General features: G+C 57.8%; 1 protein-coding gene across 2 annotated transcripts; it reads right to left on the bottom strand.

Annotated features, from left to right (window-relative positions):
- Positions 1–3,174: 3,174 nt before the first annotated feature.
- Positions 3,175–11,671, bottom strand: SPATA20 (spermatogenesis associated 20). Of its 2 annotated transcripts, none has more exons than XM_065693888.1 (16): positions 11,596–11,671; positions 10,602–10,739; positions 10,273–10,337; positions 9,863–10,017; positions 9,464–9,607; positions 9,038–9,239; positions 8,815–8,945; positions 8,631–8,735; positions 8,100–8,174; positions 7,694–7,906; positions 7,405–7,597; positions 6,539–6,707; positions 5,962–6,170; positions 5,639–5,838; positions 5,457–5,537; positions 3,175–3,400 (listed from the first exon to the last, which is right to left on the bottom strand). In XM_065693888.1, exons 1-16 carry the CDS (start codon positions 11,625–11,627, stop codon positions 3,230–3,232), a joined length of 2,283 nt encoding a protein of 760 aa, XP_065549960.1. In that variant the 5' UTR covers positions 11,628–11,671; the 3' UTR covers positions 3,175–3,229. The 2 variants fall into 2 exon arrangements, with proteins under 2 accessions (XP_065549960.1, XP_065549961.1); XM_065693889.1 differs by lacking the exon at positions 3,175–3,400 and adding an exon at positions 4,463–4,574.
- Positions 11,672–11,772: the final 101 nt, after the last annotated feature.

Raw genomic sequence — 11,772 nt, 5'->3', positions numbered from 1 at the left:
GTGCTCAGCTGTGGGGTAATTAGGTGTTCAGGTGCTGACTAATTGGCCAGCCACGCGGTGCAATAGGGTGCTCAGGGTGACCTAACTGGGTGCTGATGTGTAAATTAGTTGAGGGGTCGGGTGTGAATGAGACACCCACACCCAGGCAAAGGAACTGGGTGCAGAAAACTCATTGTTTTACCCAACTTTGCCCTTCTTGGAGGGGCTGGAAACAGAGATTCCCAAAATACATCCCAATGTGCGTCTCAGGAAGGGGATAAGCACTGGAGCAGCGTTGGACCCGGGCTTGGGGACATCCCTCTCCATCCTCCCTCCTGCACAGATGCAACACCACAAATAGCAAACAGCTTTCAAAGCCCCATCTCTCATTGATGTCACATCAATGCCAACAGAGATAAAAGCCGAGAGACCCAGAACCAGTGCCAGCTTTGCCAGGGAATATTAATTAGAGGGAAAGCCTCATTAGAGTAGCAATGGTGGCCACTGGTGCTACCTCCTCCATGTACCCGAAACACCCCAAAGGGGTACTATGGGTGTCAGTGGGCTGAGTAATGGGGGGCACTGCAAAGCCTCCAGTGTAGGCATTAAACATTAAGATGCTGGAAATGTTGGGGTTCTTATTAAAGAGAAGGAAAGAAGGAAGGGGAAACCTCCCCATCCACAGCCCTTGGGGCTTCCAGGCAAGCGCAGAGCCCCAGGTAGGGTGATAAAACCCCCTGTGCCCTCCAGAGCAGCCTAATGGCAAACCCCAGTGTTTAGAGGCAAAAGAAGCAGCACAACAGTGATTGATTTGATGCATTTTGGGGTTTCATTTTGACAACTTTGCAGCTGAAGAGGAGCAGGGGGAGTGCAGGATGCTGCCTCCTGCTGCCCTGAGCCTTCCCATCCATGGGGAAAGGGGGTCTGGTGCTGCCCCATGGAGAGTCCCCAGCATCTGCCACCAAAGGGAATGTGGGAAGGGGTCAGGGAAATGGACATTGTGAAATGGCACAGGATCCATGAGCACCAAGACCCTGCTCCATCACCCTGCCAAGAGCCCAGCCTGGCCCTGTCCCCCATTAATCACCCCAGAATACACCACTTGCAGCAAACCAGTGGGTGAAATCAGTGCATTAGTGACAGCGTGAGGAAGGTAGCAGCATGGGGAAGGTTTAACTCCATGGCTGTGCCTGGCTTCTGCAGCCAGGCCCTCCTTTGGCAGCACCTCCCAAAGAGAAGCATCACCCACGGGTGCCCTGGTGCACAGCCTGGCCGGGGGACACTGAGGGGATCAGTGAGGGGGGTGCTGCAACTGAACTCAAACCACCCATTGCCATGGCCATAAAGCCAAAGGAGCAGCCAGGTGGCTCCAGGGATGGGGCAGAGAACGCGGGGCTGCACTGGATGGGGCCATGGTACCCAGGCAGCAGTGAGGCAGCAGCACCAGGACCGCGGTGCCACCACATCAGTTGTTTATTACAGAGCTCTTCCTTTTCTGTTGTGTTTTTCCTAAGAGGTGAGCCCGATTCATCCTGACATCGGTTCTCAGCACATATTTGCCCAGCGGCTGCTTACAGGGACATGCTGACAAGCAACATGGTGCAGGAGAAAGGCACCCTGTGCCTGTGCCACAAGGGGCTGGCAGGCACCAAAACAAGCTCAGCACATCATTCCCAGCCCCGTGCCACCTCCGGGACGGCTGCTGCACGCGGACCTGGCTGGCCATGGGGTCCAAGGCATCTGGGCTTCCCCATGGGTGCTCAGCACCAGCCCTGCTCTCTGAGGATGCTCTCCCAGTCCCAAGTCAGTCCCAGCGCTCGTGCTGATGGCTGTCAAATCAATCCCTGCAGCACGGATTCCAAGCTAAAGTGATAAACCCAGAGGAGAGCAGCCACCCATCTGCCACAACTGCAACTTTCAGCTGGATCTCCAGAAACACTTCAGCTCTGAAAACCAAGAGAGGAGAGAAAAGAAAACCCCCTCCTCTTCCACAGGCATAGAAAGCATTCACAAGATGAGGTGCAAAATTCCTCTTTGACTTCAAATGCGTTTCTCCTGGCTGGTTACACCAGATCTTGGCACAACCCATCGGAAAGCCAACAGGAGCACAGCTCAGAGCCGCACTGCTTCCAAGTGACAGCATCCCGCTGCCTGGGGTGCAGGATGCTGTGCTGGGGAGCCCTTGGGTGCCAGAGGGATGCTGAAAATGTGGTACTCACCCCTCTGGAAGCAGGGAGGAGGGATGGGGAGGGAGGAAGGGAAGGATAATGCTTATGCTGCAGCAAAGGGAGACTGTGTGGTTGGCAACAGCATCCCGCTTGCAAAAGGGAGGGTTACATCCCTCTGCCAAGATCCCACAGTGCCATCCCCACGGCCAGCATCAGCAGGATGCAGCTAAGCTCCCAGTGTGGCTGGGTGAGACCCTCGGTCCAGCCTAGGTTTTGCTTGGAAAGCTCAGGGCAAACCCTCCCTCCTCAAACACTGTTCAAAAGGTGGTTTTAGGGGTTATTTCTTGTGCTGTTACTGAAACTTTATGCAAGCAAAGGCAGCCCCAAGCACCTCAGCATCAGCACCCCCCCCCCCCCCCCAGAACAGTGCATTCCTCAAACCCCATCCTGGTGCGGACACAGGCACCGGCCTGTTACAAACAAAACAAGACTTAGAAATGTGCTTTCTCAAGCTGAGCTGGGTTTCTGCACCCTTGGCAAAGCCAGGACAAGCTGTTTAGCTCTTTAGAAGTGCTCAGGCTGAGTCGTGTGGCTCGTTTTCATCAGCTGTGGTGACCAGCAGGGGTTCTGCACGCACTATATATTAACTTAACGTACGTTACAATCCACCCTGTAATGGAAAAACACCGTGGCTGCTGTAGCTGGTAACACTTTCAGAAGCACTTGACTCCCAAGTCATCCAGGTGCTTTTGACAGTGTTATCCTGGGTTGCTATGGGAACTCTAATAGTTTTCCCATCTGACTTTTCCATTAACGCTGGGATTTATAGTTAATTTGTTTTCCTTTTCCTTGGTGAGAAGAGGCGAGGAGCAAACGTGTGTGTGCAGGGGGAGGAGATGCTGCTCAGTGGGTACCTTGGCCACCCCAAAGCCAGCACTGGGGAGCAGAGCTGGTTCTGCTGAGATGCTGCCAGAGCCATGGTGCAAGCAGGGCCCAACCATGCTGCCAGGGACCAGCCAGGATGCAGTTGATGCTGAGGGTGGGTTTATTATGGGTGTCTCAGTCCCTCAGGGGCAGAGGGCTCATGGGCAGAGCAACCCACGCAGCTCCTGGGGCGAGGTGACGGGCAGGGAGCAGGCAAAGTTGCTGCAGACATAGGCGGTGGCTTTCCCATCCTTCCTCTCCAGGGATGCAAGGAAAGGCAACTGGCGGTAGAGGAACCCAGCGCTGTCTCCATCTGCCAGCATCAGCACCTGCCCGAGAAGGAGTTGTGAGAGCTGGAAAGCACAGGCAGCACCCCCATGCACTCATCCATTGAAGGGATAGGGACAGGGAGCCGAGGGGACACAGCCAGCGCTCTGCCAGGGTCCCACAGTGGCAACATCCCCATCACACCTGCACTGCAAGGAGTGCATGGTCCATACCATGCCCAGCAGCTTTGCCTCCCTTTTCTGGCAGGGACCAACACCCAGTGTCCCAGAGCCAGCCAGCTCCCTGGGGATGCCCACCCAACCCAGGGGCAGCTCCAATGCCAGTATCAGCATCACCCCATCCCACCCTGCAGCCCTTCAGCTGCTTCCCAAGAAGCTCAGACACAGGCGAGCAATGGGCCGGGGGCTCTCCCAGCTGACAGAGCAGCACCAGCAGGGTGATGACAGGGCTGCTGGGATTAATTAGCTTTTCTGAAAGGGAAAATGTTTGTTAAAGCCTCAGGGCCTGTGGGCTCATCAGGGAAAGGCCAGGAGCCAGCCGGGAGCCTGATGCCCACACAAATGCAAAGGGTGAGCAAAACGCCAGCCATTCCCAAAGTCCAAGGCATAGCGGCAGCATCCCACTGTTGGAGTATATGGCTCTCTCTCATCTGCCCCAGCCCTACCATATGCACCCACTGCGGTGCCCACTGAGCACTGACACACTTGCCACATGCTCATGCTGCTGCCACCAAGGGATGCTGACACTAAGCACTGCCACCCACAGCACACACATCTCCCACCCCGGCATGCAGCATCCTCTGCCGCTGGACCAGGAGCAAACACAAAGCCAGGAAGGACACCCAGCAGGGATGACACCCAGCAGGAACACCGTGCAGCCTCACCCGGGCCTGGCAGGGGCTGCTCCATGGGGTCACCATGTCCCCAAGTCCTTGTCCTGGATAACAGCTGCTGCAGCCCCATCCTGTCCCCCATCACCCCTCATCACTGCTCAGCCCCTGCCTTGACGCAGCGCTGGCTCAGCCTGTCTCCCTGCCTGCCCCTCCTGTTCTTCCTGCAGCCTCCTCCCCGCTCTCCTTTGTCTGGAATTAATTCCAGGAGTGATTAATTACCAATTCATGTCCAATCTGAAATTCATTATTCATTTTTCTCACAAGCTCCCTAAGGTCCTCTTGCAGGGCCAGGATGAAGGCGAGCACAGGCTAGCGCTCTGCAGCTGAGGAGATAATGGGATCCTCCATAATTACCCTAAAGACCATTAACAGGGCAGGCATCTATACCAGGAGCAGGGATCCAATCCTCTCTGCTCCCAGCACCAGGATCCCCAGGGAAGCAACCACTGGCATCACCCTGGAGCATTAACAGCCCCATGGCAGTTGCCTGTGGCAAAGGGCTGCTCCGGTCCCAGGGTCCATTGAAACCCGTGACCTCAATGTCATTTTATCATTACAGCAAGAATCTCAATGTGAGGTTTATAATGAATTAAATACTGGAACGACCTAATTAATTGTGTTCCTGCAGACGAGTTTAGCCCCCAGCGCCCTGCCAACACCGAGGGAGCACTGGTGGCAGGGGACACGGCCGTGATGTTTTCCCGGTGCCTTGGCAAAGTTGATTCCCAAAGCGGCTGTGTCCCTGGAATGGACCCAGGGCTGCCCAGCCTCAGGCAGCTCCTTGGGGTGGTGAAGGAGAGATGAGGGAAGGCTGAAGGTGGGTAGGAAAAGGAGTGGCTGCATCTCCATACGATGCAGCATGGAAAGAGGGATGGCTGTCGGGAAGCGGCAGGATGGGGATGCTGGGCTCAGGCTGAGCTGTGTAAACAGCCAGCAGTGACAGCAGCCACTGCTGCGGCCGCTCCCTGGGCTGTGCTGCCAGTGCTTTGTGGCAGGGAGAGAAGTGCAGGAGCTCAGCCATGGCTCTGCGGGCTGTGCTTATGGGTATGGAAAGGATAGGATGCTTCCCAAAAGGGAGGCAGGACAGAGGAGGATGAGGATGGGTGCTATCGCATTGGGAGAAAGGATGCAGGCAGCAGCAGGGAATGCGATGACAGCCAATGGGAAGTGGCTATGCAGGGAGCAGGGAGGGCTGACACCTCTACCTTGGTTGGGCTGAAGACAGAGTAGACACAGCGCAGCATCTCTTTGGTGTCTTCTCCTTGTGGGTCCCCACAGATAACGACCTGTCCAGGGAGAGCATGGATGGCAGGAGGGAGAAATCAGAGCTGTGACTGCACCCACACCACCCAGGTCACGTAAGGGACACTGAAGCCCCAGCCTGTACCTGTTTGACGGTGTGATGGAAGACAGCGGTGGCCCGGGCCATCTCTGGCAGGATTATTGGGATCTTCTGCAGCCTCTCTGAGTAGGCAGCCAAGATCTGCCTGGCTTTTTCCACCCAGTCTGTCTGGCCAGAGTAACAAGCTGCTCGGAGCAGGTTTGTGACAGTGACAGAGTTGGGAGTGGGCTCTGCTCCATCTTGGTCTGCAGGGGACAATATCTCCTCCATCAGCCCAATGCCTCAGCACCCCATGGCTTAGTCCTCCAGCCAGGCATCACCCCTGCCCCACAGCATAACCCACAGCATGGCCATGTCCCCGAGCTCACCATCCTTCAGGCGCAGGAGCAGGGAGGGATCACCAGCCTCACTGGAGAAATATGCAAAGCCTTTGGGGTCCCAGAAGAGCTTGTCTTGCATGTGCTGGAGCTGCAGGGCCCACTCCAGCCAGCCCTGATCCAGTGAGGCTTCATACAGGTCAAAGAGAGCCTGGATGACGAAGACATAATCCTCCAGGAAGCCCTGGATGGGCACAGCACTGCAATGGCAGGGGAGGAGCATGAGGGTCTCTACACTGGCCAAGTGGGAACTGCTCTCCAACCCAGCGAAGCCCTATATACTGGTCTCTGCTGGCCAAGCACAGCTCAGTCCAAGATAAGTGGTGGCTGTGCCATTACACAGCTGAGCCTGGGGTTTCTATACAGTCAGGGGAAGGTTCGTGCCAAGATGAGGAATGGGAAAGGATTTGACCTTCATTCCTCTGCACCGGGTGAAGGGCACTAATCCATCCCAAACCGCACTGGAGACCAAACCGCCTCCCTCCCTCCACGTTCAGCCCTGCCTGCAGGAGAGGAGGATGTGGCCTTCAGAGGGCAGGGTCTGCAGACACCCTGTACCACCGCTCACCTCTGCTCCACCGCGTGCTCCTTGCCCCGGTAGCAGCTCCGCAGCAGCCTCCCGCTGCTGGGGTCGAAAAGGTGCCTCCGCAGGAAGGCGGCTGCCTGCGCGGCCTGGCTCACGTACTCCTGCCTGCCCAGGGCTGCCCCGGCCTGGGCGAAGCCCGAGATCATCAGCCCTGCACAGGCACAGGGACAGGCTCAGGGTGGGCACAAGGAACCGGTGCGGATGTCACTGTCTCTAAAGGATGCTCAGCGTGAAGCTCACCCTCCCCGATGTTCAAGGCAGGTCAGGGCTCAGCCATCAGCTCTTTCCTCTAAGTCACCTATTGTGCCCTAAGAGCAGGGCAGAGCGCTGCACAGCCAGCAAGAGCTAAACCTTCGCTTGTAGGCAGAAATGGGGCTCAAGAGAGTCTCTGCAGGACACGGTCTAACTCACACCAGCTCCACATTCTTCTATCCGGGCATTCATATCCATGGGAACGCTGCCTGGGGCACTGCATTATTACCTGCTGCAGGACACCCGGACACAGAGGTATGGTCCCCCTGCTAAAGCAGCAGTGAGATGGGCTCTGCGCCCTGCTAGGGTCCTGAATCCCCACCTCCAGATCCCTTTCCCCAGATCCACACCGCGAAGCTGAGCCATGGGAAGAGTTTTGCTGCTCTCTGCTGGCAACAGGGGAAGAAAATAAAGCCAGAGCAGCACCCTGACACTCGGCAGCCCCATGGCTTTCAGGTGAGGATCTGCTTCCCCCCAGCGCTCTCGCACTCCGGATCCCAGCCCATCCATCACCTCCGTGTCCCATGCCCATCAGGACTCGTTGCTACAAGCCCCCAGTAACGTGCTGGCCCCTGCAGCCCGGAGCCACCTCTCACCGTTCCACGCCGCCAGCATCTTGGAGTCCAAGTGCGGCCGCGGGCGCTGTGCCCGGGCAGCAGCCAGCCTCTGCCGGCCCTCCTGCAGCACCGCACCCAGCCGCGGCGGCTGCAGCCCGAACCGGGACGCCGTCAGCTCCGGGGAGCCCCGCACAATGAGGACGTTCTTGCCCTTCAGCTCCTGGTGGGGGTCCTGGAAGGAGAGCCCCGTTCTATAAACACCGCCGGGGTGAGGGGGGTTGGACCCTGCGCGCACTGGGGATGCTTTGCCATCCCCCCGTGCCCTCACCTTCATGGGGTCCACGTTGCCGGACTCTTTCACTCCATAGTGGTGCATGAAGACATCGCCCAGGGTTGTCCCCTCTGTGGCTCCCTCGACAGGGTCAGGAAGGAGAGCCCGGATTTCCTCAGCTGCCCACACACAGAAAGCTCCTTCTCGCTTCTCTCTGGATTCGGTGGTCGGGTGGGAATCTGCATCTTCTGCGCTGTAGAAACCTCCTGACTGGGAAAAGAGTGAGAGAAACCTTTCAGTTACAGCCAGGTCTTCAACACTGCTGGGCTGGCAGCCCACAGCGAGACACAGCAGTGCCCCAGACCGAGCTCAGCTGGGGAGGGAGGCAGGGAAAAGCAGCCCCAAGCCACATCCCAGGGCAAGGAAAGCAGCTCCCTTTGGCCCAGGTCGGGGAACAACTTACCTGGTCACTCAGGTCCCGTGAGACATAGAGCAGAATGTCCTGGGCAACATCAGCGAAGAATTCATCACCAGAGATCTGCAGGGTGGACATCAGTGTTACAAGGACAAGGGGGCAGGCAAGAGACACAGCAAGAGTGGAGATTGAGATTCAAAGGAGAGGAAACACATTTGAAAGTCCAGGGATTTTAAATGTGGGATGGATTCAGAGTAAGATCTCTGATGGGAATCTATGGGCACTGGAGAGCAACCCTGAGTTACACCAAAGAGGCAGCAGCACGTGTCTCCTGACTTGCAGGCCAGCCAGAAGGCTGTTGCCTCCCATCACACTCAAAACCCTGGGGCTGTACTGTCACAGGTTTGAGCTCCATCTCTGGATGAACAGCAGAAGATGAACGGGAGTATGGGCCTGCTCCAAGCCCATGGGATGAGCATCATCTTGGGGAACAGGCTTTGAAGCTGCTCCTCAAACCAAGCCAGCCTTCCCAGGCAGCATTCAAGTGAGATCCACAGCAGAGGGATGCCACGGCCATACCTGAAATGCTCTGCTATACATAGCTGCCAACTGCCCCTGGTCGTACAGCATCTTCTCAAAGTGAGGGACGTGCCAGTGCTGGTCAGTGGAGTAGCGATGAAAGCCCTGCAAAGGCCAAGAGGACACGTCCCATCCCACACCTCCTGGGCATGCCAAGGCTTTACCCCCACGGCTTTCCTCCTACCTGACCGATGTGGTCATGGATGCCCCCATGGGCCATCATCTTGAGAGTATGCAGAGCCATCTGCAGAGCACGGGCACCTTGTGGGGTTGTTCGGTGCAGGGCCCAGTACGTGAAGAGGAAATTCAAATTCACTGAAATACAGGGAGAAAGTGGGAGGCTGTGGGGTGGGCTCTGCCCCACAGCGCTGCCTGCCCCACAGCGGGGCTCAGCACCAGAGACTGACCTGGGGTGGGGAACTTGGGGGATTCAGAAAAGCCGCCGTACTCCTCATCATAGGAGTTGGAGAGCTGCTGGAAACAAGTGGCCATCACCATTTCGGATGGTGGGGGTGACTCCTGGCCCCGCACACGGATCTCAGTAGTGTGTAGCAATGCTTCCAGGATCCTCTGGCTGTTCTGCAACAGGGCATCTTTGTTCTCCTTCCACTAAGATGCAGAGTGAGAAAGTCAGCTCTTCCGTACCTTGTCTGCTTCCTGCCTTGCATCAATCCAAACTGCACCTTCAGTTCAAATCCACCTCTAAGCCAGGCAAAGCTCTGACACGGGCCACTGCTTCTCCTGACTGTATCTCAACAGTCACCCATCAAGCCACAGTTTCCCTGTGGTCCCTTTGGTTGAGCACCGCCTGCTCCACCACTCCTGCTCCATACCTGCTCTGCGATTCGGAGCAGCACAGTCCGAAAGCCAATGCGATGAACTCCATCCTCAGGGGGAAAGTACGTCCCCCCTACGAAGGGCTTGAGGTCCGGAGTCAGCCAGACACTCATCGGCCAGCCACCCCCACCACTGGTTGCCTGAGAGACAAATCACGGGGGCACCAAGGTCATACAAGAGGCACCTTCTGCTCTTTAACATCAAGGTGTCTCACTTGAGGACAGACACGCACTTCTCTCCACCCTTGTGGTCATGCGTGGCTCCATAGAGACCACCCCATATATCAGACCCTTATATCAGACCACCAGAACCATACTGGTTCTTCTTGCCTGAGGAACATGACTATGAACCTCAACTTGAGAGAGCTAGTCCAATCCCTGTCCATGTTTCCACACCTGCACGAAGGTCATGTACACTTTGTCCACATCTGGACGCTCCTCACGATCCACTTTGATGCACACAAAGTTCTTGTTCATAATCTCCCCGATCTCCTCGTTCTTGAAGGACTCCTCCTCCATCACATGGCACCAGTGGCAGGTGGAGTAACCGACTGAAAGCAAGCTCAGGTGAGTGAGGAAAGGCCCTTGGCAGGGAGCAGGACACACGTTATGGGGAGATCTCGCAGCTGTGGGGAGCCCTGCTATGGGCAACATCTGCTGCCCCCCTAGAGAAGAGATGGAGGAGAAGGGCCATGGACACCTGCAGGGCCTCCTAGGCTCTCCATCTCTTGCTCCTACAACCTGGCCAACAACTCTGGTCCTAACAACATGCATGGGAACATGAAATATGCTTCATTTCCAGTTACCTGACAGGAATATCAGCTTGTTTTCCTGCTTTGCTTTATCAAAGGCTTCCTGACCCCAAGGGTACCTGTGGAGGAAAGACAAGAATGGAGCTTCAGGGGTTATGGCTGCCAGGACCTGGGCCCCTCTAAAGCTCCCCAAGAAGCTGCTGCCTGGTGGAGAGCAGTCAGGACAGCCAGAGCACGAATGGCTCAGGAGCACGGACACGGAGCCCATCGGGAGCTGCACAGGAGGCCAGGCTGCTTCGCCTGCCCATCGCTTCCACAGCACTGAGGCCCTCAGCCCCATGGATGCAAGGAGAAGAGGGAGAAAGGCACGAGCCTGCTCTTACCAGTCCACGGGGTTGTGAGCGTGCTGCAGGAGGTACGGGGACTTCTCGTTAATGAGGCGGTTGGTGTGACGAGGGATGCTGGGGGGGGGCGTTGTCCCCCCCGTGGCCATGGTCACGCTCCCCTTTAGAAACGTGAACCTGTGACACCAAATGGGGTCATTCCCTTGCTCGCAGCAAAGCACAGCCCTGCAGAGAGCTGGGATGCCCCAGAGCAGCACCGCCTCCAGTCGGCTCCATGCTATTCACTCCCTGTGCCAGCGGAGCCACTCTCAACCCCAGGTCTGGGTGGCTCTGCTGGGGTTCAGCCCATCTCCAGCACCCTGCAGAGTCTTCCTTACTTATGTGATGCTCAGGTGAGGTTGTTCTCCAGCCCTGGGGCTGCCATCTCTTGGGCTCCCTCCCTTCCAGCCCCCTGCCAGCGCCCTTTGGGGACCACCCTACAGCCATGGGTACAGGCACAGCATCTGCAGGATTTGACCTGTGCGTCCTCAGTGAGGAAAATCCCCTCCCGTGGCTGCAGGGGTAGGGGCAGGGCAGCACCAGCTCCCCGTGGCAAAGGGATCGAGCGACAGGAGGGGACCGGGGAGATTCTCCTGCTGCTGGGCAGGATGCAGGGCTGTGTGCGGGGAGGAAGCAAATGCATGGTCACGCAGGGGACAGGGGATGCAGGGAGGTTTGCTGAGTCCCAGGGAAGATTTCAGGGAATACCGGAGGGGCGCAGGGATGATTTCGGGAGCACGCAGAGGGACGCTGGGAGGATGCTGGGGAACACCGGAGGGGTGCGAGTGCGCGGAAAGGATTTAGGAGGGAGTCCGGAGGGCGCAGCGGGGTTCAGGGGAGCTGCTGGAGGGGCGCGGGGCCGCAGGAGCACTGAGGGGGATGAGGATTTCGGGGGCGGCGCAGACGCGGGGGGGCTCCCGGTGCCCCGCGCCGCCCCCGGGGCCGGCCCCGCAGTTCCTACCGCCCCCTGCCCGCCCCCCCCCCCCCCCGGTACCTGCGGGCCAGGCGCAGCCGCGCCGCGATCATGGCGGCGGGGCGGAGCTGCCGCCGCCACCGTCACCGGCCCGCCCCGGTCCGTCCCCTCCGGTCCCCGCCCACCCCGGGTCCTGCATCCCTCGTCCCGCTCGCCGCATCCCGCACGTCGGATCCCGCACACCGCATCCCGCACACC

The sequence above is a fragment of the Lathamus discolor genome, chromosome 13, assembly GCF_037157495.1.
Source record: "Lathamus discolor isolate bLatDis1 chromosome 13, bLatDis1.hap1, whole genome shotgun sequence".
NCBI lineage: Eukaryota > Metazoa > Chordata > Aves > Psittaciformes > Psittacidae > Lathamus > Lathamus discolor.
Note: the sequence above shows the minus strand (reverse complement) of the source record. Positions and strands in the feature narration are given on the sequence as shown.